A 27,264-nucleotide genomic window follows, 5' to 3' on the forward strand; every position below is an offset into this window, starting at 1 on the left:
ACTGTTATTCTATGAGTTATAATGAAACTGCAGCCTACTCATTTTGTTCCTTGACCTGTTCCAGCATTGGTCATTGTCAGCTCCTGTTGTTTCTGTAGTCTTTCAATGTGCTCCTATCCTTTTTCATATACTTAATTTCTGGTATGGTACAATGTTTGAGTTCTCTTGTGTGTTTTCCTCCACCATAGCCATGAATTAAAATTATTTCTTCAAGGAGTCCTGGTTTCTTTGCTTGGAAAATGTTTAGGAAATAATACATTGATGTATATTCATTCTCACTGAGGATTCATTGCTGCTAGATCCTTTCCATAAACAGAAGTAGGAAGTGTGTGTGTGCGTGTGTGTGTGTGTGTGTGTGTAGACATGTAGAAACATTTATACTTATTTTGGTATCTATACATATTATAGACATTAAAAGCCAGGAACTTATACTAATTCTTCTGATTCTAATCCATTCTATCCTCATTTGTAAATTCTTTTTCTGACCTGGCATTCATTATCTACAATATATTTACTTATTTGTCAATTCCTAGATGGTATAAATATAATGTCATTTCAGGATTGCTAATCAATATCATTGTTAGAAATGTTTACTAATATGTGTTTGTACACAGTTCTTTTTTACTTTAGCCTAGGCGAATACAGTTAAGATACTGGTTTCCAAAGATTTTTAACTTAGATATTCCACACTCCTTCAGTGTGGTTAACATGTTCATTTACAATATAATTAATTTCTGTTTGTAATTGACTTTGGGTCCCCTACCCTCATAACCTGTTGATTTTGATTGCTTTCAGTTGTCCCTTGGTATCTACAGGGAAATGGTTTCCAGGCCCCCAATGTGAATTCTCCACCTAAAATCCATGGGTTTCAAGTTCCTTATATTAAGTCGTATAAAATTGCATATAACATGCTCAATCCTCCTGTAAAATTTAAGTCATCTTTAAATTACTTATAATACCTAGTAACAACATAAACATTATGTAAATATTTGTCATTGCTGTATTGTTTAGGGAACAATGACAAGAAAAAAATCTGTATGTTAATTATAGATGAATATTTTTTTCCAAATATTTTATTTATTTCACACAAAGATCTGTTTTATTATATTCCCTTACATGAAGGATAGCATGCTATATATATTCCTTTCCACTTTGGATTTTTCATTTAATACCATTCCTGGAAATTACTTCCTACTCTTCTTAGAGTTCATCATCATTTTATTTAATGGCTACATCAGACACAATTGTATAGTTGTACTATAGTTTGTTCAATCACTCATCTATGTATGGACATATAAACTTTTCCAACTTTTTGAAATTACAAATAATGTTTCAGTGAATATGTTTGGTCATAAATATTTTTATATTTGTAGAAATGTGGCTTTATGTTGTATTCCCAGTAGTTGAATTATTGGGCCCAAAGTTAAGAACATGTAGTTCTGATAGACATTTACAAATGTTTCTCCAGAAGGTTGTACTAGTTTTAATTTCCCATAGAAATGTATGAGAGTGACTTTTCCTACACCTTCATGAACAGAATGGGTTGCCTTATTTTTAAAACTTTGCCTATATTTTATGTGAGAAATGATATCTTGGTGTTTTGTTGTTTTGTTTTATGTGGTGCTGGGAATTGAATCCAGGGCCTTGTGCATGCTAGGCAAACACTCTACCACTGAGCCATATCCAAGGTCCCATCGTGTTATTTAAATATACATTGTTTAATTGTTTAATATACATTTGTTTAAGTATCACTGATTAGCACTTCTTATTACAGGACTGCTTTTGATATTTTTTAAACACTGTGCAAAGGACAATTTCTTTTTTTAAAACAGTTATCTAGTTGTAGATGGACACAATATCTTTAGTTTATTTATTTTTTTATTTGGTGCTGAGGATCGAACCCAGTGCCTCTTGCATGTGAGGCAAGTGTTCAACCACTGAGCTACAATCCCAGCCCTGTTTTTTATATTTTCCGTGAATCATTTGTTCATATCTTCTTCCCAATTTTCTATCAATTTTTTTGTCTTTTGTTCCTCAATATTTCAATTCTATATATATGTAAAATATTACCCATTAGTCTGAAATATGTACCATGTATCAGTGCCTTTTGATTTGTGTATGATTTATATTTAATTTTAAAAAATTTTTTATGTGAAAAACTGCTTATTCTTTTCTTTCATTGCCTCTAGAATTTTGGTTATACTTCTTTCCAAGATATTTTTTGTCAACAAGTTCCCAACCATATTCATTCCAAGTCCCAGACCATCCATCTAAACCTTTGGCAACAGCCCAATGAAATGGTATATAATTGTACGTTTGGCCACTTTTTCTTCCAGGCAAAATGTACAACCAGGTGTACAATCCAAATTTCTCCCCATGGTGAATATTTCCCTTCACTGTCCTTCAGGGATGTCCCAGAAAGGGGATATAATGCTGCAGCTGTTCACTTTTGGGAGGTCCCTGCATAATGTGCAGAGTTAACTGTATGTCAGGTCCTAGTCTTCTCTGTCAGTTGACCACGGGGTATTCTCCATAAGGTCATAGGTGCACATGGGACAGAAGGCATTATGGCAAGAGCAGGAACCATGGACATTTTGGCCACTTCTTCATGTAATTTACTTGTGCCTTCAAAATATGCTTAGACACAATTGCTTGTATAATACTTCCATTTAATGATGGATTGCTGCTGTGTACATCCAACTTTCTAGCTTCATGGGCTGGTTCATGATGGGCAGGTTGCATGGTAACTTAGTGGGCCATGGTCAAGTGTTCAGTTTACACTAATACCCAGTAGCACACCAAATCCTGTCTTTCAAAGGGAAAGTAGTTGTATGCGATGATGGCAGGACCTTCTTCCAAAATCATAAGTGATTAATTTGTGGGGGAATTGAATCCAGGGCCTTATGCATGCTAGGCAAACTGTGATTCATTTATGGGGGCCTCCCAAAGGCTCCAAGGAGCATCCTTATCAGTCACTGACACCTCAAATACCATTATATCTGCTAGATCATATGGCCCAGTTGACAGAGCAGCCTGGATCTTTTGCAAAGCCTTATCTTGTTCTGGGTCCCAATCAAAGTTAGCAGCTTTTTGAGTCACTCAGTAAATGGGCCAGAATAACACACCCAAGTGAGAACTATGTTCTCCAGAAATCTAAATAGACCTGCTAGACATTGTGCTGCTTTCTTGGTTTAAGGGGGGACCAGCTGTAACCATTTATCCTTTACCTTAGGATAGATACCACGGAATGTCCACAACACTGGAATTTTAGAAATTTCACCGAGGTGGAAGACCCTTGAATTTTAGTCAGATTTATTTTCTATCCTGTGACATGCAAATGCTTTATCAATAAGTCCAGAATGGTTGCTTCCCCTTACACCCTTGGTTCAAGCAGTATAATGTCATCAGTGTATCAGTGTAATACCTTGTGGAAAATAAAGGTGACCAGAGTCCCTATGAATTAAGTTATGACACAGGGCTGGAGAGTTGATATATCCCTGAGGTAGGACAGTAAAGGTGTATTGCTGGCCTTACCAGCTGAAAGCAAGTTCCTTCTAGTGGGCTTTATGAATAAGAATGGAGAAAAAGACAAATTCCAGATCACGAGGTGCATCTCATGTACCAGGCAATGTATTACCTGCTCAAGCAAGGAAATCACATCTGGCTTAACAACTGCAATTGCAGTTACCACTTAAGTTTGTGATATCTCACTATCATTCTCCAAATCCATTAATCTTATGCATGGTCCAGTAAGAGAGTTTTATAGGGGTGTGGTGAGATCCATGACCCTTGCATTTTGTAGTCTGTCATGGTGGTAGTGATCTCTAAGATCCCTTCAGGGTATGATATTATTTTCTTATTTACTATTTTCCTAGGTAGAGATAGCTCAAACAACTTGCATTTGGCCTTTCCCATCACTTCACAGGTTAGGGAACTAATATGGGAATTCTTCCCAGTGCTAAGAATAACTATCCCAATTATATGTTTGGGACTGGGAAAAGGACCATAGGATTGGTTGGAGACACACTGTGAGTCATACCTGAGCTAAATGTCTGTTGATCACAAGATGTGCATAAGCCCCTACTCTTAACTAGAGGGCTACAATGATGTTTTGGATCTCCTTGAATAAGTGTCACAGCCAGAGTACACTGGACCTTGAAAGATCTGATTATTTTCTTTCACCCAATGTTCAGTTACCCTGGGAAACGGCCATAGGGGTGGATACTCAAGATTTTTGGAACCCACATCTTACTAACATGTGTCCCAATGCTGAACATGGAGGTATAGGATTTAATATAAACTCCCTGCTGGGTTTTGGTCTTATTGATCTGATTCTTCTTTAGCTATTTGCCTGTTCATCCCTTTTGGAATGAGACTGTATACACTGTACCATTGTATCTTGGAAATATGTAACTTTCTTTTTAATTTTACAGGGGCTCACAGCTAAAAGTATGCCCTGAGTCTCAGATGAGACTTTGGACTTGGAGTTTGGGGCACAGTGGAACTGATAAGACAAAGAGAAATCTTGGAGATGCACTTTGCGTTGTGAGATAGACATGAGCCTTTGGAGACCAGGAGCAGAATGTTATGGTTTGGATCTTAAATATCCTCCAAAAGCTCATGTGTTGAAGGCTTGGTCCCTAGCCTTTGGTACTCTGGGGAGGTGGTGGAAACTGTAGGAGGTGGGACCTATTTGAGGGAAGTAGGTCACTGGGGGCATGCCCTCAAAAACTATATTGGAACCCTGGCCTCTTCTTCCTTTTCTCTCTTTTGCTTCCTGACTGCCATGAGGTGAGAAGCTTTGCTTCACCACATACTATCTGTACTGTCTGCCAGCATGTTTAGCTTTGTCACAGGTCTAGAAACCATATTTCCAAGTGGCTATATTTAAACATCTGAAACTGTGAGCCAAAATAAACATTTTCTCTTTTTAAGTTGTTTATCTTAGGTATTTTGTCACAGTGATGGAAAGTTGACTAGCAGTAACAAGAGTCTAAGAATGTTTTCTCAGTATTTCTAAATGTTCCTCACCCTGATGCAGGTTCAAGAAAATGGACAAAATTACCCCAGCCACACTGCTAGAGCTTGCTGCACAGAGTCTAGTGAGTAATGAGGATGCAGCCATCTGTGCTCTTGAGGAACTCCCAAGAGACCTTTTTGTTCCATTGTTCGTTGCTGCCTTCATGGGCGGGCGTAAGAAGATACTGAAGGCAATGGTGAGAATTTGGCCCTTTCGCTGTCTCCATATCGGGGCACTGAGTGTACGAGAGCCACACTATGAAATCTGGAAAGCCATGATTGATGGTCTTCAGACCCTGCCTGCACAGAACTCTCCTATTTGGTAAGACTACGTGTAATAGAGATGTGGTAAGCTGGCAAGAAATTATACTTGTGCTTTGGGCAGAAGAGGGCCTATCAGTCTCCAATACGTAGTTAAGGGTGAATGCTGGAGATCTCCTTGAGGCTGTTGTTAAACACCTCCAACCTGAGACTGTTTAATGTCTCATAGAGTTGATTTTGGAATAAAGATGATTGAGGATATTATTCATGGCTTTACACATTGGGCATTATTACATAGAAGGGCATGAGCATCCAGACTGCGGAGAATCAGAGGATGGATAAAAGAATGAAAATTTTTGATTTTTGTATGGTAAACTCTTAATGGCAGATAGTATATGGAGTAAAGACCAGGGATAAAAGGTTTTTCTTCTGCTTCTCTTCATTGATCCTATTGGATTGTATTAAAATCTGCTACAACTCAGATGTGTTATCTCCCCTTTTCCCTACAGGGGGCCAAAACTGAGGATCCTAGATTTAAGGCAGGATGCAGACTGCAGGACCACATGCTCTGAAATCAGGACCACATTACCTTTCTGTTTTCAGTCTTGTGTTTTCTCACAGCACTCTATCCTGAAACGACAAGAAGCTCAGCAGGGTGGTAGGCATATCAGAACTATAAACTCAAATTCTGAGCCTCGGGCACCCAGGGAACCCATGGAATTATTATTGGACCTTTCCCTTGATGGTAGCTTGCAAACAAGACAATTTCTTTCTTTCCTTCGGCGGAAAATTGAGCAGAGCTTTGGGTCCTTGCACCTCTGCTGTAGGGATTTGCAAATTGATAAAATGTCTGACTATAAAAGCATCCTGAAGTTTCTGGATCTGGTATGCATTGATCATCTTGGAATAGACCAGGCTTGTCTGAGTGAAGTCACTAGCCTTTTGGATCAGATGATCCACCTGGACAGCCTTAGTCTGTCTAAAATCCCTTTTAAATCTTGTAAGGGAAAAAACTTCAGAAATTTTCTCAACAATATTAGGCGGATGGACAACCTCCAAGAGCTCAGCTTGTCTTTCTTCTGCCTCACAAATCAACTGCACAAACTGCTCAGGTGAGGGGTTAGGGTGGTACCCTGAATATCCCATTTTTAAGACAGGAAAGCAACCTTTCTTGGATATTCCTAAGCTTCTTTTACCTATTTTCCTTCTACCCAGCATGAGCACTGGTGGAAATTTGAAACTAGCCATGTTAGGAATATCTTCCTAGAGTTAGGAGAAAGACAAGATTAGAAAAGTAAATGGTGGTCATTTGTTTATACATTCAGTCAACCATATGTAGATGCTATAATTCCATAAATATATTGGTAAAAAAGACACAGCCCTTTTCCTGTTTTATTTTACAGGCTTGTAGAAAGGAAGGAGAGGCATTCAGATGGAGAATTGTGTTATGCTGTAGTGCTGACACACATACTCATGGTCTGACTACAGTAATTAATACTGTCACATCATTCTTGTTTTCCTCAAAGCTTAGGCCCTTAATGGAGAAAGTATAATTTAGGAATAGATTAAAGGGAACCTTTAGTTGGTTGCTTTCCTATACCCAGCCCCACCAAAAAAGCAAAAAAGTTATAAAGCACTGAGTTATTTTTTTCACTTAATCTTCTCTACAGTCCTGTGTAATAATTGATATTATACATATTCCAAAGATTTAAAAAACTATATATTACATTTTGGAAAAGTAACTTTTACATAGTCACAAATCTATTGTCTAAATCCCACATTCTTAACCACTGTTGGACTATATATACAAAGTAATTTATTCTAGAGTCATATGTACTTATAATTCAGGACTCTGCTCTGTTCCAATCCTCATTCTTCAGAAATACATTTTTTTTTCTCTACAGAGTCCTGCCACCTCAGTTGGATGCTTTGTATCTGTCTTTCTGTGGACTTTCTAGCAGAGACTTCATTGTTCTGTCCCAGAGCTCTCAGGCCTCCAACCTGAGACTGTTGAATCTCAGTAACAACCAGATATCTTGGGAAGTTTCTGAGTCATTCCAGATACTTCTGGAGAAGCTCTCAGGCACCCTGCGGCATCTAGAGATAAATAGCTGCCTTATGACAGACTCTACACTCTCTGTTGTTATCCCAGCCCTAAGCCGCTGTTCTCACCTTCGTGTCCTTAGCTTTGCCTCCAATCCCATATCAATGCCTACTCTGACGAATCTTCTTCAGCACTTAACAGGCTTGATGGAGTTGAAGCATGTGATTTATCCAATCCCTGTTCACTGCTATGAACAATGGCAGTTTAATGGCAGTTTAGACCAACAGAAGCTTGTTGAAGTACAAGCAGAATTGAAGGCAATGCTGGAGGCAGTAAACCGGAATGACATGCACTGGGCCACTTGTCCTGAGTAATTTTCACAGTACAAAGAGTTGTTTCAATACTTATGTGTGGCCTTTAAAACATTCAGTGTTCTTGCCTGAATCTCAAGTTGTGGAGACACATGTAAAATTCCATTGTTCTAGAAAACTGGTGTTAGAGAGCTTATATATGTAACTGATCTGTGTAGAAGAATTCTAAGAAAACAGAGGGCTCTGAGGAGTCCTGTGGGTCTCTTATCTATTGTCCTTCTCCTTGTTAACTCACCACAGTGTTAGGTGTGTGATGTGAGCTGGCCCAATCATAGTACAACATGTCCTTATCTACACTGATGCGTACTTGACACAGGTCAGGACAATTTGAGTACTTCTTGGATGCCTTTGTGAAGTAGGTGGCAGTTATTGAAGCTGATAATTTTATCCCCTGAGTTACTTTAATCTTCCTGTATTTAAGGTTGCCTTAGGTTGCTTGTAAAAAAAAATCTGCAACTAAAGGGGGGAAAACTATGCCTCTACCTACCCACTTCATCTTCAACCATACATTGCTACCTCCTTTTCTAGGTCTCAGATACCTGGGGCTAAGTTGTTCTTTATTTCACGCACACTCACCAAGGATCTGTTATAAGTTAGACGTACTAAAAAGCAAATGAGAAAAAGTCCCTACCTCAAGTCACTCAAAGAACAGATGTTCTAGGATTTATCTATCCCTCTAATCTTTCTTAGGACATTTTGAAAAATTATTCATTCCTCCTATGAATAAGATTTTGTTTTCACTTCTACCTTTAACATACTATTTTCAAAACAAACTGGTTCCTAAGCTATTGAATAGCTCCTCAACTATTAAACCTCAAGTGAAAGGCTTTCTCTTCTCTCAATTTATCATCAGTTGCTCTCTTTTAATGTATTGTATACATTTCATTCGTGATATAAATATGCTATATTTATCTGCTCCTTCTCTTTCACTAGAGTTACCCTGTTCACTATGGTACACACTAGCCATATTATGTCTAGTGAGCACTAGAAATTTGGCCAATCCAAAATGGTGATGTACTTTTAAATAAAAAAGGTACATCTGTATGCTCAAGACATTGTAAGAAAAAAAAGATATAAAGTAACTAATTAATAATGTACTTATAACATTTACATGTTGAAATAATAGCATACTGCATTTTGAAGACATAGTAAGAAAATGCAAAATTTGTTAATAATTTGTTCCTATTGCTTACATGTTGAAATGCCAACATCACTGAATTTCAATGACTTAGTAACCAAAAGAATTGAAAATAACTAATAATTAGTGTATAAGGTTTTTTGTTGAAATGAAAACAGAGTGCGTTTTAAAGACTTAGCAAGATAGATTAATGTCAAAGTAATAATACATTTATGTTTCCATGTTGAAATGATAACATATTGCATTTCAGACTGACTCAATGAAAAAAGAAATAAGTTTTGTTCTTATTGTGTACACACTGAAATGGTATAACACTATATGTTAAAGACTTAGAGAAAAGAATGTAAAGATTAATTAAAATAGTTAATTTAATTTTGTTCCATTTTTAGTGATAACAATCTACATTCAAACTTGGAAAAATGTGAAAATAACTATAATTTATATGTAGTATTTTCTTGATAAAACATAGCATCTCAAAGACTTAAGAAGAACAAAGAATGTAAAATTATTCATATTTTTCATAGTGCTTATATTTTGAAGTGATAATTTACAACATTTCAAAGTCCTACTAAATTGTGAAATTAATGAGCTATCAAACTAGTTATGTTTTTTGGCATTTTTTGTGTTAAATAAAATATATTATTAAAATTAAATTCACCTGTACCTTTTAGCTTTTGCTTTATCCAATGTGGCTCTTACTATATATTGTCTGCATAAGTTGGGTTCCCTTGCTGTCTGAACTACAATTTTGATTAATCAATATGAAATAGTAGTAGGATATTGGGGAGTTGTCAAATAGGGAGAGACTGGATTATTTCCTCCCCTACCCCCATCCTGCTTTGGTGCCATAATTCTGTTAGTGGCACCATATCCTGAAGTTAAAACTATAGCAAAACACAAAGGGACAATTAGGAATACTATTGGTGGGATGTTGACAATATAAATATAAATGACATGTTTATACATTTCTATTGCAAGGCTGGTGGCTTCTAAGTCTTTGTTTTTAGCAGACTGGAAGAATCACTGAATTGAATTGTCAGCTATGGGATGACTAAAAATAATTGTTAAGGATATCATAAGATATTCAAAGAATTTGTTGCTATTATTTACAACAAAGTTCCTCTATTACTATTTGTCATGATAATGCAGATTGACAAAAGAGCAGAAATTAATTTTGTTTCCTGCAGCAGGCCTGATTCTTTAGGACTCATTGCAAAAGCATATTTCATTAGGAATGTAGAATGTATTGCCCTTTAGAATAATAAGAGTAAAATGAGGGCCTCAAGAATAAAAGCTTCAGAGTAAAGAATCCCACTGTTATCTAAGGTTACTGTATAGTAACCTGGAAAGAGCATATATGTATTTTTTTTATCTTGGAGAAAAAGCCAAAAAACCTTGCATGTCCATAATTTTACTTGAACCTATCAGAGAGCTAATGTCATTAGAGGGCTACCTAGTACACTGAATTCCAAGGAGGGTCAGGCATCTCCAGGGATAAACTGGATGAACAGACCAGTGGCATACCACTAAAGGAGGAGGACTAGCTACCATATTTATGGGTTAGAAGAATTAACTGAGTATTTTAATGAATTGATAAAGATCAAGTATAGGCTACTGTCACAGTGTAAAATCCTGGAAACACCAAACACAAAGTTTACACTTAACTTTTAGACTTTTTGCCAGGGACCCATACTAGTTGCTTCACAGAGAGATTAGGAGCAGTGTAAGACTGCAGAAAGGGCTAAGTCACTGTTACATAAAAAACATGAATCCTTAACCCCTGCCATTATGCTTCTCTGATATGAATCAAAAATACTGAGTGAACTTTATCATCTACAAGTCACATGTAAACATGCGTTGCATGCAAACTGTATAAGGCAAAAAAAAAAAAACTACCATGAGGAGAGTGTCAAAGAGTCATGGCCTTGGGCTGGGGTTGTGGCTCAAGCGGTAGCGCACTCGCCTCGCATGCGTGTGGCCCGGGTTCGATCCTCAGCACCACATACAAAGATGTTGTGTCTGCCGATAGCTTAAAAAAATAAATAAAAATTCTCTCTCTCTCTCTCTCCCTCCCTGTCTCCCTCCCTCTCTCTCTCTTTAAAATTAAAAAAAAGAGTCATGGCCTCATATCCTTTAGGAGTAACATTAGAGATCTATTACTACCCACACAATCAGAAAACTAAGTCAAGAGTTTGGCTTCCACATGGCAGAAAAGCAGGAATTCAAAAAAGACCCCTAGAAACCTAGATACATAAAGCTTGTTGAAGGTTGAGCCTGGATAAAGAGAATGGAGAAAAGTCCAGCCCACCAATATCATGGGAAAAAGCACTACATAAAAAGCAGATATTTACATGGGAGAGATGTGAAAGTGAGGAAGGAGATTCTGCCTATGGTACAGAAATGCAGAGATGACTGAAAGCAGAGGATGGATCAGGGACATTGAAAAATAAAAGCTTTTGGGCCAACCCACCACACTAAGAACAAGGTAACAGAAGAATTTGAAGCCTGCGGTACGTGGAAAATAGTCATATAGACAACAAAACAAAACCTGGCTCAACTCTTGAATAAAAATTACTCCAAGCTGTAATGCAAGCAAACATTAATGATATTAGGAGGAGTGTTTAACATTTATGCATATTTTCTGTATTAGGGCATATTTACTTCTTAGTCAACCATCTTAGAAGAGACAGTGTTTTCTTCCGAGGAAGAAGGCAGATTTGTTTGGTGTGTGCATAATGAAATCCATGCCTCCCTTTGGGGAAAAGGTAGGTATGATTGCTAATAGTCCCATTATAAGATTGAGGTCCCCTAAACTCAGGGTTCCTCATCTATGATGCAAACCCACCATGCACAGCTTTCTCCTGAGACATTCAAAATCACTTGTCTAGGACTTGAGGGAGTGGGGAACAAAAGGAAATAGCACAAATATAAATCTCATTCTGCCTGCTGCACTGAGAGTGATAAAATTCTTTCTGACCCAGAAGTCTCATGTTTTCTGCCAGAATGATTCAGTATGAGACTATAGCAGATGACTTACAAGTAGAATAAAATCACACATCCTTGATATTTTTGATAGCTTTGATGGTAAAGATGGGATGTTGACAAAAACCTTGATCTATGAAAGATGATAAGGAAAGCGTTATTTTCCTGGGTTAGGAGATCTGAGAAGGCTCCGCAGGATCCAGTAGTTAATGTTCTTATCCAAAGTGGTAAATGGCAGTGATTAAGGGTTTCTACTGTCCTACTGCAATGAATGATTCTTTGCTTGCTACTCACTGTCCTCTAGGGGAAAGGAGGAAGGAATGCTATGATAATGGGGCAGCATGGTGCCCTGCAATCCCAACAGAAAGGCAACATGGTCAGGCGTGGTGGCACATGCCTGTAATCCCAGGTGCTCAGGAGGCTGAGGTAGGAGGATCACAAGTTCAAAGCCAGCTTCAGCAAAAGTGAGGTGCTAAGCAACTCAGTGAGACCTTGTCTCTAAATGAAATACAAAAAAGAGTTGGGGATATGGCTCAGTGGTCGAGTGCCCCTGAATTCAATCCTTGCCCCCCCCCCCCCCGCCAAAAAAAAAGTAACATGACTATGGCTGCTGAGTTAAGAAGCCCCAAAGTTAAATTAGGTGGTGTCAACAAGGAGTATATTAAATTTGTGGGTGGACCAAAATCAAGCTCATATGTTGAAATGTGGCCACTGCACACAAGTTGGAAATAAAAATAAACGCAAAGCCTTTCTTAACTGGTGGAGTGCTACTCTTATTTTTCCTTCAATGCCATTCATTTGTTTCTCTTTGTCATCCATAATCTCATTCTCTTTTTTCCCCAAAGGCTCTTTATTTGTCTTTTTTTTAAATAAAAAAGGGTATCTAGCACTGATCATTAAAAAAAAAAAAAAAAAATCATACCCAGTTTTCACCAGATAGGTGAGAGCCAGGCTTTAGGGTCTCTGCAGTTTCATTTGTACTCTCATGACCCACTGCTAAGGCTTTGTGGTTTTAAAAGATGTTGGAAATGGGCCTGAGGGTGTAGCTTAGTGGTTGACCTCAGGTTTAGCAGGCACAAGGCTGGTTTGATGCCCAGCACCAAAAAAAAAGAAAAGAGAAAGAAAGAAAAAAAAAATGGGCAAATGATGGAACAGCCAGGACTTAGAGACAACTCCATATCCAGGATCCTAGGCCTGGCTTCTGATACCTCTTGTATCTAAGCACATGCCACAGCAGCACTAAGACAGCTAGGTGAGGGAGGAAGCAGGTACTGAGTGGACCAGAGCAGGTGTCATGGGTGGATCAGACTTGTACTATCTTCTCCATGGATGTCTGCATAATCTCAGCCTTTTTAATAAAAAAATTGAGTGTTCTGTACAACCTCGAAAAGGAGAGGACTCAAATATTTTTTATGTGGTAAAGTAGAACATAAGAAAATTTATAATTTAAACTATTTGTTAGCATACAATTCAATGGCCTTAAGAACATTAACATTGTTATGAAACCATTAGGACTATCCATCTCTTAACATTTTCATTATCCCAAACTGAAACTTTGTGCCTATTAAACAATAACTTACTATGTCATCTTTACAAAAAAGGAGGACTATAAAATACCATGTTCCTCAAAAGCTCTTTTCATTCCCAGGAACCTAGATAAGTTACAGGAATAATGAAAGGAGGCCCAGACTAGACTGTCCAGATAAATACTATCTTGAAGGACACTGACTATCTCAAATATACTCCCAATAAGGAAGACAAGTGATATCTGTAGAAACTGCTTTATTATTCATACATCAGGGCAAATACTCTTTGGGATGCTGATAGTAAAAGGAACAAAATGAACTGAGGAAACGAATAATGTCACTCTTTTATAATCTAAATAATAAATCCCTGTCCCAATGGTAACTGATACAGATCAGAGTACCATGGAGAGTGAAGTGCCTGCCCAGCCAGCTGTCACTAGACCAAGCATTGTGGAGGCAATGAAGGCACTATTTTCTGATGAAGCACTAGAATTGTCCTGTTAAATGGTGATTTACCTGTCTAGCCCTTTACCACTGGACTTTCTGACAGAACACCTGTCTAACCCATCACCAGAAGATCTTCCCCATAACATTTTCTCATAAACTTTATGTCTTACATTTCATCTCTGGGTGTCTACTTTGGTCTCACAGCAACTTACCCCATACCTAACACAATTGGACTACAGATGTTATACTTCCCCTCCTTCCCATCCCTAATAAACACTATCTACTTTGTCTATTAATTTTATTATACTATTTCATATGAAAGGAATAATATATTTTTCATTTTGTCTTATTTCTCTTATCATAATGTTTCAAGATTTATTTATATAGCATAATATCAGAATTTCATTCCTTTTAAGACATGACAGCATTCCACTGTGTGTGTGTATGCCATATTTAGTTTATCTATTAATCTAAACAGAGAAAATGGGGTGATTGCTGTCTTTTGACTATTATGAATAATGCTGCTATGAATATTGGTGTGCAAATATTGGTTCAAGTCCCTCCTTTTAATACATTTGAGTATATACCTAGAAGTAGAATTACTGGGCCATATGGTGTTTCTATGTTTAATTTTTTTTTACTAATAGTCACATTTTTTTCTATAGTGAATGCACCCTTTTAAATTCCCATCAGGGGCTGGGGCTGTAGCTCTGTGGCAGAGTGCTTGCTTAGCATGTGTGAGGCACTGGGTTAAATCCTCAGCACCACATAAAAATAAACAAATAAAAGCATGCTGTTCATCTACAACTACAAAAAATAAAATTAAAGTCCCATCAGTAGGCATAAGTGTAGCAATTTCTCTACATTCTTGTCAATACTTTTTTTTTCGTTTTTAAGATAACAGGCATCCTAATGTATGTGAAGTAGTATGTCATTATAGTTTTGATTAAAATTTCCCCAGTGATTATAAATGTTGATTTTTTTTTGGTACCAGAGATTGAATTCAGGGGCACTCAACCACTGAGCCACATCCCCACGCCTATTTTGTATTTTATTTAGAGACAGGGTCTCACTGAGTTGCTTAGTGCCTCACTTTTGCTGAGGATAGTTTTGGACTTGCAATCCTCCTGCCTCAGCCTCCCAAGCAGCTGGGATTAAAGGCATGTGCCACTGCACTTGGTGAGCACCTGTTTGTATGCCTATAGGACATCTGTATATCTTCTTTGGAGAAAGGTTTGTTCAACTCCTTTTTCCCATTTTTTAAAAAAATATTTTTAGTTGTAGATGGACACAAAACTTTATTTTATTGATTTTTATGTGGTACTTAGGATCAAACTCAATGCCTCATATATGTGAGGCAAGTGTTTTACCACTGAGCCACTACCCCAGCCCTCCTTTGCCCATTTTTTAATGGGCTCTTTGTAGATAACTACTTTGGCTAGTATTGATATCTTGACAATAATTTTTGTAATCCATGAACACAGAATACCTTTTCTTTATTTATGCTTTCTTTAATTCCTTTCAGCAAATGTTTTGACATATTCAGTATAAAATCTTTAACTTCCTTGATTGATTTTTTCTGAAGTTTTTTTTTTATAAAAGTAGCCATTTTAAAAAATTATTTTAGTTGTAGGTGGACTTAATACCTTTATTTTATTTATTTATTTTTTATGTGGTGCTGAGGATTGACCCCAGTACCTCACACATGCTACACAAGTGTTCTACCACTGAGCTATAGCTGCACCCCAAAGTAATCATTATCTTTGCAAAAGTAATTGTTTTCTTCATTTCTTTTTAAATAATTTATTTTAGTGCATAAAGTACAAATGGTTTTGCTTGTTGATATTTTATCTTACAACTTTTGCTGCATTTGTTCATTACTTCTACAAGTTCATTTATGGAATCTTAAGGGGTTTCTATATGTGATATCATGTTATCTTCAAAGAGGGATAATCACACTCTACTTTCCAAATTTGGATGCTTTTACCTTCTTTCTCTTTTCTGATTGTACTGGCTAGTACTTCCAATGCTATGCCTAATAAAAGTGGCAAAAGTGCTCATCTTTATCCTGTTCTATCTAAGAAAATACAAAAAAAAAATTGGAGTTTCACAATTTAGTATGGTGTTAAATGCAGGTTTCGTGGTAATTTCCATCTGTTACTAGTTTGTTGAGTATTTTGTCATGAAAGGATGTCAACATTTTGTCAAGTTTTTTTGTCTGCATCAATGGAGATATTCACATGGTGTTTTGTCTTCTATTAATGTGGTTCATTACAATGATAGAGTGATTCTTGCATACTGGGAATAAGTCCCATAAAAATAATGACTATTATGAATATTATTCCAATGGTATATAATCTTTTCAGTGTGATATTGTTTTTCTCCCCCTAGTATTTTTATAGCTTTTAAAAATATTTTTAGTTGTTGATGGACTTTTATTTTATTCATTTATTTATATGTGGTGCTAAGAATTGAACCCAGTACCTCACACATGCTAGGCAAGCACTCTGCCACTGAGCCACAATCCCAGCTCTCACCCACTAATATTTTGTTTAGGATTTTTTGCACCAAAATTTATAAAAGATGGTGGTCTGTGATTCTCTTTTCTTGAAGTATTCTTGCCTACCTTGAGTAGTAGAGTAATGCTAACCTCATGAAATGAATTAGGAAGTATCTTTCCTCTTCAGGTTTTTTAAAAAGTTTGGGAAGGATTGTTGTTCATTCTTTTTCACCATTTTGTAGATTTCCCAGTGAAATCGTCTGTTCCAGGGGTTTTCTTTTTTCCTTTTTTTATGGGTACATAATAATTAGACAAAATAGTGGATTTCATTGTGATATATCTATCCATGCACCTATAATAATTTGGTCAGTTTTATTCTCCGGGGATTTTCTTTGTTGGAAAGCTTTGGTTTCTGATTCAATGGGCTTATTAGTTATGAATCCATTTTTGTTTATTCATGATTAATATTGGTAGAATGTTTTCTAGGAATTTGTCCAATAAATATAGGCTTTCCAATTTGGGGTACACATTTATTCAAACTACTTGCTATGGTTTGTATCAGAAATGTTCCCTGAAAGATCATGTGTTAAAGGCTCTGTAGCTAGCCTGTGGTATCATTGGGAGGTGTTAAAACCTATTAGATGTGGGATCTAGTGGGAGGAAATTAGACCGCTGCAAAAATGACTTTGAAGGGGATACTGGGACCCTGGACCTTTTCTCTTTCTTACTTCTTGGCTCCTGTGAGGTGAAAAGCCCTCCTCCACCGCATGCTCCCACTATGATGTGCTGTACTGCCACAGATTTAAAGCAAGAAGTCCAAGTGAAAGAGGTCTGAAACCTCTGAAACCATGAGCCAAAATAAACCTTTTCTCCTTAGAAGGTGATCATCTCAAATATTTTGTCATAGTGATAGAAAGCTGACTACTATGGTACATTCTTATCATCCTTTTTAGTTCTACAAAAGATACTGATAGCCTCAATTTCATTTATTACTTTAGTAATTTGAATCTTCTATTTTCCTAGCCAATCTAGCTCAAAGTTTATTATAGTTTGGATATTAAATGTCCCCCACTGTTTCATGTGTTGAAGGTTTGGTCCCCAATTCATCAACATTCAGAGGTGGGGCTTTTGGTAAGTGATTGGATCATGAGGGCTCTGACCTCATCAGTGGATTGATAATTTGACTACATAATTGGGAGATGGTGGACAATATAGGAGGTGGGACCTAGTTAAAGGAGAGAGTCTTTGGGGGTTTTATCTTGTCCTTGGCCCCTTTCTTTTTCTCTCCTTCCACGCCACCATGAAATGAGCAGCTATGCACCACCACACCCTCTCTACCATGATATTGTCCATCACCATGCAATGGAGTCAGCTGATAATGAACTGAAACCTCTATAACCATGAGGCAAAATGAATATTTTCTCCTTTAATTGTTCATGTCAGGTATTTTGGTCACAGGGATAAAAGCTTAGTAGCATGAGGTTTGTTTTTGTTTTTTATTGATCTTTTCAAAGAAAATAACAATTTTATTTTCTTTATTGTGTTCCAATTGTTCCTTTTACTTATCTCTGTGATAATTTTTATGATTTCTTTCTTTATGCTAGTCTTGGCTTGATTTGTTCTTGTTTTTCTAGTTTTTTAAGCTATAAAACTAGATTGTTAATTAGAAATATTTCTTCTTTCCAGTCAACACATAGAGCTATAAATCTTCTTAATACTGATTTTGTTACATCCAGTTTGTTTTTGAAAAGCAGTGTTTTAATTTTATAATACTCAAAGCAGTTTCTATGTTTCCTTGTGATTTCTTCTTTGGCCTATTATATCTTTAAAAGTGCATTATGGGGGCTGAGGTCATGGCTCAGTGGTGGAGTACTTGCCTAGCATGTGTGAGGCACTAGGTTCAATTCTCAGCACCACATACCAATAAATGAATAAAATTTAAAAATTCATCAAAAACTAATAAAAATATTTTTAACTACATTATGGAATGTGGAAAATACATATATTTTTTGTATTTTCCACGTATTATTGATTTTCAAATTTCTTCTATTGTGATTGAAAAGAACACTTTGAATGATTTTGACCATTATTTCTTCATATAACTTCTCCTTTCCATTTTCTCTTTCCTACTTCTGATATCCTTTTAATGCATATAATTTATCCACTTAGTGGTGTAGTCCTGGTAGTCACTTGGGCTCTGTCCACTGTTCTTCATTGTTTTATTTCTTCTCCTCACAAATGGAATTGCAAATACTGCATTTTCAAGTTTGATGATTATTTCTTCTGCCTGTTCAAATTTGCTATTGATCGCATCTGCTGGAATTTTTCAATTCCATTGTAACATTTTTGTCTCAAGAATACTGTTGCTATCTTTTTAAAATTTCTATCTATTCATTGACATTATCATTTTGTTCATGAATCATTTTCTTTTTTCCTTTATTACTATTTTGTCTAAATTTCTTCTTAGCTCTTTGAAGATATTTAAGACATCGTTTTAATGTCTTGGTCCCATAAATCTACTATCTGCATTTCCTGAGGGATAATTTTGTAAATTTATTTTATTCTTTTCATGGGTCATGTTTTCACCCTTGTAACTTTTTGTTTAAAATTGTAAATTTGAAAATACAACCAATTCTCTGTGTTGGAAGATTGGTTTGGAGCCAGGGTATTGTTTTATTAATTCCCTGGGGCATACTCTGGGCTTTGGGATCAGGCCAAGGCATAAATGAAAGTTCTTCTCTGGTCTTTTCTTTTTGTTTCATTTTTTAATTTGGGTCATAAACAGGATGCACAAAGCACAATTTATAAAAGGAAAAATTAATTAATTGAACTTCATAAAAATTAGAACCATCCATGAAAAGTCAACTTACAGACTGGGAGAGAGCAATTGCAAACTAGATATCCAGCAAATGCCTATTAGCTAGAATATTTGAAGAACTCTTAAAATCTGAATATTAAGGTTTTTTCCGTTTCTTGGCTGTGATAAATATGAAAGTGTTTTTGAATACTCCTGCAATAATCATGAGTGTACAGAAAAGTCTTCAGCATACAGATTTATGTATATTTCTTTTGAATATATGTACCCAGAAAGAGGATTGGTTCTTTATTTGGTATTTCTATTTTTAGTTTTTCTAAACAAACTCTACAAATGCTTTTCATAATGGCTGCATAGATTTACATTTTCACCAAGAATGCACCAGTGTTCCTTTTTCTTCACATCCCTGATAACACTTTTCTTATTCATTATTTTTGTTATAGTCATTCTAATATTTGTGAGGTGATAATCTTACTGTGATTTTTAAAAATTATTTATTTATTTAAGAATTTAACCTTTATTATTTATTGATTTATTTTTATGTGGTGCTGAGGATCAAACCCAGTGCCTCACCCACACTAGGCAAATGCTCTAGCACTGAGCACCCCAGCCCTCACGGGTCAGTGTGTGCTTTTTTCATGTGTGTGATCTGTCATATGTATTCTTTTTTAATTTTTATTTATTTATTCTTTTAGTTTTAGGTAGAAACAATATCTTTATTTTATTTTTTTATGTGGTGCTGAGGATCGAACCCAGTGCCTCGTGCATGCCAGGTGAGCGAGCTACCACTTAAACCACATCCCCAGCCCAGTCATATGTATTCTTTTGAGAAATGTCTATTTAGGTTTTTTGCCCATTTCTTTTCTTTCTATATTTTACTTGTTTTTGTTTTTCTTCTTTCTATATTTTTAATATAATTATTTATTTTCTCGCTAGTTAGACATTGGAGTCCTAGTTAGACATTTTGTATGGTAGCCCCTTATTGGATGTATGATTTGCAAACATTTCCTCCCAGTCTGTGAATTGTCTGTTCACTCTCCTTCTTTTCCTGTTTAAAAGCTGTTTAGTTTGATGAAATCCAACTTTTTTTTTATTGGTTGTTCAAAACATTACAAAGCTCATGACATATCATCTTCCATACATTTGATTCAAGTGGGTTATGAACTCCCATTTTTTACCCCAAATACAAGTTGCAGAATCACATCGGTTACACATCCACATTTTTACATAATACCATATTAATGACTGTTGTATTCTGCTACCTTTCCTATCCCCTACTATCCCCCCTCCCCTTCCCTCTCATCTTCCCTCTCTACCCCATCTGCTGTTGTTTAATTCTCTCCCTTGTTTTCTTTTTTCCCCTTTCCCCTCACAAACTCTTATATGTAATTTTGTGTAACAATGAGGGTCTCCTTCCATTTCCATACAGTTTCCCTTCTCTCTCCCTTTCTCTCCCCCAACTCGTCTCTGTTTAATGTTAATCTTTTCTTCATGCCCTTCTTCCCTGTTCTGATCTTAATTGCTCTCTTTATATCAAAGAAGACATTTGGCATTTCTTTTTTAAGGATTGGCTAGCTTCACTTAGCATAATCTGTTCTAATGCCATCCATTTCCCTGCAAAATCCATGATTTTGTCGTTTTTTAGTGCTGTGTAATACTCCATTGTGTATAAATGCCACAGTTTTTTAATCCATTCATCTATTGAAGGGCATCTAGGTTGATTCCAAAGTCTAGCTATTGTGAATTGTGCTGCTATGATCATTGATGTGGCAGTATCCCTATAGTATGCTCTTTTAAGGTCCTCAGGGAATAGACCGAGAAGGGCGATAGCTGGGTCAAATGGTGGTTCCATTCCCAGCTTTCCTAGGAATCTCCATACTGCTTTCCATATTGGCCGCACCAATTTGCAGTTCCACCAGCAGTGTACAAGAGTACCCTTTTCCCCACATCCTCGCCAGCACTTATTGTTGCTTGACTTCATAATGGCTGCCAATCTTACTGGAGTGAGATGGTATCTTAGGGTGGTTTTGATTTGCATTTCTCTGACTGCTAGAGATGGTGAGCATTTTTTGATGTACTTATTGATTGATTGTATGTCCTCCTCTGAGAAGTGTCTGTTCAGGTCCTTGGCCCATTTGTTGATAGGGTTGTTTGTTATCTTATTGTTTAATTTTTTGAGTTCTTTGTATATTCTGGATATTAGGGCTCTATCTGAAGTGTGAGGAGTAAAAATTTGTTCCCAGGATGTAGGTTCCCTATTTACCTCTCTTATTGTTTCTCTTGCTGAGAAAAAACTTTTTAGTTTAAGTAAGTCCCATTTGTTTATTCTTGTATTTAACTCTTGGGCTATGGGCATCCTATTAAGGAATTTGGAGCCCGACCCCACAATATGTAGATTGGAGCCAACTTTTTCTTCTATCAGGTGCAGAGTCTCTGATTTGATATCTAGCTCCTTGATCCATTTTGAATTAACTTTTGTGCATGGCGAGAGAAAGGGATTCAGTTTCATTTTGTTGCATATGGATTTCCAGTTTTCCCAGCACCATTTGTTGAAGATGCTATCCTTTCTCCATTGCATGCTTTTAGCCCCTTTATCAAATATAAGAAAGTTGTAATTTTGTGGATTGGTCTCTGTGTCCTCTATTCTGTACCATTGGTCCATCTGCCTGATTTGGTACCAGTACCATGCTGTTTTTGTTACTATTGCTCTGTAGTACAGTTTGAAATCTGGTATCGCTATACCTCCCGATTCACACTTCCTGCTTAGAATTGCTTTTGCTATTCTGGGTCTTTTATTTTTCCATATGAATTTCATGATAGCTTTATCTATTTCTACCAGAAATGCCGTTGGGATTTTGATTGGCATTGCGTTGAACCTGTAGAGAACTTTGGGTAATATCGCCATTTTGATGAAGTTGGTTCTGCCTATCCATGAACAGGGTACATTTTTCCATCTTCTAAGATCTTCTTCTATATCTCTCTTTAGGGTTCTGTAGTTTTCATTGTATAAATCTTTCACCTCTTTTGTTAGGTTGATTCCCAAGTATTTTATTTTTTTTGAGGATATTGTGAATGGGGTGGTTTTCCCCATTTCCATTTCAGAAGTTTTGTTGCTGATATACAGGAATGCCTTTGATTTATGCGTGTTGATTTTATATCCTGCAACTTTTATGAATTCATTTATTAGTTCTAGTAGTTTCTTTGTAGACCCTTTTGGGTCTTCTAGGTATTGTATCATATCGTCTGCAAATAGTGATATTTTAAGTTCTTCTTTTCCTATTTTTATGCCTTTAATTTCTTTTGTCTGTCTAATTGCTCTGGCTAGTATTTCAAGGACTAAATTAAATAGAAGTGGTGAGAGAGGGCATCCCTGTCTTGTTCCAGATTTTAGCGGGAATGCCTTCAGTTTTTCTCCATTTAGAATGATGCTAGCCTGAGGCTTAGCATATATAGCTTTTACAATGTTGAGGTAAGTTCCTGTTATCCCCAGTTTTTCTAGTGTTTTGAACATAAAAGGATGCTGTACTTTGTCGAATGCTTTTTCTGCATCTATCGAGACGATCATATGGTTCTTATCTTTAAGTCTATTGATGTGGTGAATAATATTTATTGATTTCCGTATATTGAACCAAACTTGCATCCCAGGGATGAATCCTACTTGATCATGGTGCACAATTTTTTTGATATGCTTTTGTATTCGATTCGCCAGGATTTTATTGAGAATTTTTGCATCTATGTTCATTAGAGATATTGGTCTGTAGTTTTCTTTCTTTGAAGTGTCTTTGTCTGGTTTCGGGATCAGGGTGATGTAGGCCTCATAGAATGAATTTGGAAGAGCTCCTTCTTTTTCTATTTCTTGAAATAGCTTGAAAAATATTGGTATTAATTCTTATTTGAAGGTTTTGTAAAACTCCGCTGTATACCCATCCGGTCCAGGGCTTTTCTTGGTTGGTAGTCTTTTGATGGCTTCTTCTATCTCTTCCTTTGTTATTGGTCTGTTTAAATTGTGTGTGTCTTCCTGACTCAATCTGGGCAGCTCATATGACTTAAGAAATTTATCGATGTCTTCACTGTCTTCTATTTTATCAGAATATAGGGTTTCAAAATACTTTCTAATTATCTTCTGTATTTCTGTAGTGTCTGTTGTGATATTGCCTTTTTCATCCCGTATGTTAGTAATTTGAGTTTTCTCTCTTCTTCTCTTCATTAGCATGGCTAAGGGTCTGTCGATCTTATTTATTTTTTCAAAGAACCAACTTTTAGTTTTATCAAATTTTTCAATGGTTTTTTTTGTTTCAATTTCGTTGATTTCCGCTCTGATTTTAATTATTTCTTGTCTTCTGCTATATTTGCTGTTGTTTTGCTCTTCCTTTTCTAGGGTTTTGAGATGTAGTGTGAGTTCGTTTATTTGTTGGTTTTTTTCTTTTTTTGAGGAATGAACTCCAGGAAATGAATTTCCCTCTTAAAACTGCTTTCATTGTGTCCCATAGATTCCGGTATGTTGTGTCTGAATTGTCGTTTATCTCTAAGAATTTTTTGATTTCCTCCTTTATGTCTTCTGTAACCCATTGATCAATCAGTAACATATTGTTTATTTTCCATGTGATGCAGGATTTTTCCTTCCTTCTTTTATCATTGATTTCCAGTTTCATTCCATTATGATCAGATATGGTGCATGGTATTATCTCCACTTCTTTATATTTACTAAGAGTTGCCCTATGGCATAATATATGATCTATCTTTGAGTAAGATCTATGTGCTGCTGAGAAGAACGTGTATCCACTTGATGATGGTTGATATATTCTATATATGTCGGTTAAGTCTAGGTTATTGATTGTGTCATTGAGTTCTATAGTCTCTTTATTCAGCTTTTGTCTGGAGGATCTGTCTAATGGCGAGAGCGGTGTGTTGAAGTCACCCATAATTATTGTGTTGTGGTCAATTTGACTCTTGAACTTGAGGAGAGTTTGTTTTATGAACGTTGCTGCACCATTATTTGGTGCATATAAATTGATAATTGTTATGTCTTGTTGGTGGATAGTTCTTTTTAACAGGATATAGTGTCCTTCTTTATCCCTTTTGATTAACTTATGTTTGAAGTTGATTTTATTCGATATGAGTATGGCCACTCCTGCTTACTTCCGAGGGCCATGTGAGTGGTATGATTTTTCCCAACCTTTCACCTTCAGCCTGTGTATGTCTTTTCCTATCATATGAGTCTCCTGAAGGCAGCATATTGTTGGATTTGTTTTTTTGATCCAGGTTACTAGCCTGTGTCTCTTGATTGGTGAGTTTAGTCCATTAACATTTAAGGTTACAATTGAAATATGATTTGTACTTCCAGTCATGTTTATTTATTTATTTATTTTAGTTTGGCTAGTTTTTACTTTTTGGTTGTTTCCCTCCCCCTTTACTGAGATACCTCCCGCTGTTGGTTTTGGGCACGATTTTTCCATTCCTCTTCTTGTAGAATTTTGCCCAAAATGCTTTGCAGTGCTGGTTTTCTGGCTGCGAATTCTTTTAGCTTTTGTTTATCGTGAAAGATTTTAATTTCATTGTCAAATATGAAGCTTAATTTTGCTGGATACAGTATTCTTGGTTGGAATCCATTATTTTTCAGCGTTTGAAATACATTGTTCCAGGATCTTCTCGCTTTCAAAGTCTGTGATGAAAAATCAGCCGTTAACCTAATTGGTTTACCCCTGAATGTAATCTGCCTCCTTTCCCTCGTAGCTTTTAATATTCTCTCCTTGTTCTGTATGTTGGCTATCTTCATAATTATATGTCTTGGAGTTGGTCTATTACACTTTTGGATGTTTGGGGTCCTGTAGGCTTCCAGGATTTGGCAATCCATTCCATCTTTCATCTCTGGGAAGTTTTCTAGGATTATTTCATTTAATAGGTTGTCCATTCCTTTGGTTTGAACCTCTATGCCTTCTTCTATCCCAATGACTCTCAAATTTGGTTTTTTGATGAGATCCCATATCTCTTGGATAGATTGCTCATGAGATTTAAGCATCTTTTCAGTGTTGACTATATTCTTTTCAAGTTGATATACTTTGTCTTCATTATCTGATGTTCTGACTTCTACTTGATCTAGTCTATTTGTAATATTCTCGTTAGCATTTTTAATCTGGTTTATGGTTTCTTGCATTTCTAAAATTACTGTTTGGTTTTTTTTTTAAGATCTCTATCTCCTGGTAAAGCTCATTCTTTGCAGTTTGAATTTGTTTGTTTAGTTCGTTTTCAAAATATACTTTCAATTCTTGGACTTGCTGTCTCATGTCTTCTCTAAAATTCCGTTCCATCTGAGTTAGGTATGCCTTGATTTCTTTCCCTGTCCATGTTTTTGATGCTTCTAGGTCCTCCTGTAGATTTAAGTTGTCCTGCATTATCTGTAATCCTTTTTTCCCTTGTTTTTTCATGTTGTTCACATTACTTTCCAGCTCTGTTTGACTGCTTTGTAACTGCTTTCTCCTATACATTTGTTTTGGCTTTGTTTATCTCTGTTGTCTCTCCTTTGTGGTGGGAGATTATGCCTATAGATGTTGGGCTTTATTGTACTTTAGAGCTGATTCATTCAATTTATAAAGGGCTTCCGGATTTTGTATGCATATAGTGATTTGTTTTTTGTTCTTAGGACTTTAGGATAGGTGCTATGAAGGTATAAGGGTTAGTATGTCTTGGCTACTTTAGAAGATTGCTCTACTGAAGGGGGATACTAACCGTCAATTGGATCAGGGTGTTGGTAGTAGCAAGCTATTTAGGAGCACTATAGACGGCCTCGAAACATTCACCTATTTGCATTTAGACAGTTACACGAAATGGAGGACGTAATGCTTGGGATGAAAGTTGGGGGGAAGGGGAAGGAAGGTGCTCTTGAAAAGAAAGAAGGAGAGGGAGATAGATAGCTTAGAGGAGAATGGAAAGAACAATGAAACTTGGAAGGGGAGAGAAAGAGGGAAAAAGGGAGAGAAAAAATAAAATAAAATAAGAAATAAAATTAGGTCTTAGAGATCCATTTTCTTCTCTTCCCATAGGCAAAGCTGTGCCCTCCGGGCTGAGTTTTGCCCTCAATGTGTCAACAGCAATCCCTGTAAGGCGGCTCCTGGGAGTCTCTCAATCCTGTTGGTCCAGAGCCGTTTCACTTATACGGCCCCTCCTCCCCTTCCTCCTGCCAGCGAGCCAGGTCCTACTCACCGGAGGCGGTTCCCCAAGGATTTGGTTATACTTTCAGCCCCACCGAGTGCTCTATTTCCCTAACGACTGAGCACTCTCTCTGTCATTCACCTAAGCCCCAGTGCTGTGGAGCTGTGGTCTGGGAGTCAATAGTTTAATTTTTCCGGACCCCTTTGGTGGGCACACCTTCGGAATCTGGCGGCTAAGACCATTGGTGTCACCGCTGGTGGTAATGGGAGTTGGGGGTCGAGGATCCCCTCTGCTTCCCTCAGCCCCTACAATCACGACCACTCCGCTGGCGGTAGGAGGAGTTGGGGGTCTGGAGTGTCCTCTGTTTCCCTCCGCCCCTACCGACACGCCCTCTCAGTTGGCGGTTGGGGGAGTTGGGGGTGGGGAGTCTTCTCTGCTTCCCTCCGCCCCTACATTCACGCCCACGTCACTGGCAGTAGGGGGAGTTGGGGGTCGAGAGTCCTTTGGCCCTTACGGTCACGCCCACGGAGAGATTTTGAAGTTTCCCGGTTGTTTGTATCTGATGTGGGTGGGAGTCACACACCTGCTAAAGTAGATTCCGCTGGGAAGGAATCTCTTTGGCCGAACTTTGGTGACTTCCCCTCTCTGCTATGGCGGGCCCCTGGCTCCTTGCCGGAGTGTCCGAAGGGAGGGGTGGAACTGGCTTGTCTCTGGTCTGACACAATCTCTGGTTTTAGTTCCCAGTTCGCTATTTCATAAAGGCTTGGTTAGATTCCCTTCACATCGTCTGGGGGGGGGGGCGTTTGCCGGGTGGGCGGGGCCGTTAGCAGAGCCGGGAGGGCGCGGGCCGTCTGCCGGGCCAGGCGGGGACCCTTCTCGCAGCGCCGGGCCGCCGGGGGCCACTTGTAGAGCCGGGCAGGCGGCGGCCGCGTGGCTAAGAGCCGGGCGAGCGGGGTGGCCGTTCACAGAGCGAGCAGGGCCGCCAGGAGAGCCGGGATGGCGGGGGCCGTCT

General features: G+C 37.4%; 1 protein-coding gene across 1 annotated transcript; it reads left to right on the plus strand.

The window, feature by feature from the left end:
- Positions 1-5,051: 5,051 nt before the first annotated feature.
- On the plus strand, positions 5,052-7,698 carry LOC114089650 (melanoma antigen preferentially expressed in tumors-like). The gene is made up of 3 exons (XM_027931546.1): positions 5,052-5,341; positions 5,790-6,392; positions 7,185-7,698. Exons 1-3 carry the CDS (start codon positions 5,052-5,054, stop codon positions 7,696-7,698), a joined length of 1,407 nt encoding a protein of 468 aa, XP_027787347.1.
- The last annotated feature ends 19,566 nt before the right edge of the window (positions 7,699-27,264 follow it).

The sequence above is a fragment of the Marmota flaviventris genome, chromosome X, assembly GCF_047511675.1.
Source record: "Marmota flaviventris isolate mMarFla1 chromosome X, mMarFla1.hap1, whole genome shotgun sequence".
NCBI classification, from domain to species: domain Eukaryota; kingdom Metazoa; phylum Chordata; class Mammalia; order Rodentia; family Sciuridae; genus Marmota; species Marmota flaviventris.

What these genes read in the sequence shown, in the direction of transcription:
- LOC114089650 (XM_027931546.1), top strand. Translation starts at nt 5,052, where the DNA reads ATGGACAAAATTACCCCAGCCACACTGCTAGAGCTTGCTGCACAGAGT. An exon ending in GCACAGAACTCTCCTATTTG is followed by an intron (nt 5,342 to 5,789) that starts GTAAGACTACGT and finishes TTTTCCCTACAG; the next exon opens with GGGGCCAAAACTGAGGATCC. An exon ending in CAACTGCACAAACTGCTCAG is followed by an intron (nt 6,393 to 7,184) that starts GTGAGGGGTTAG and finishes TTTTCTCTACAG; the next exon opens with AGTCCTGCCACCTCAGTTGG.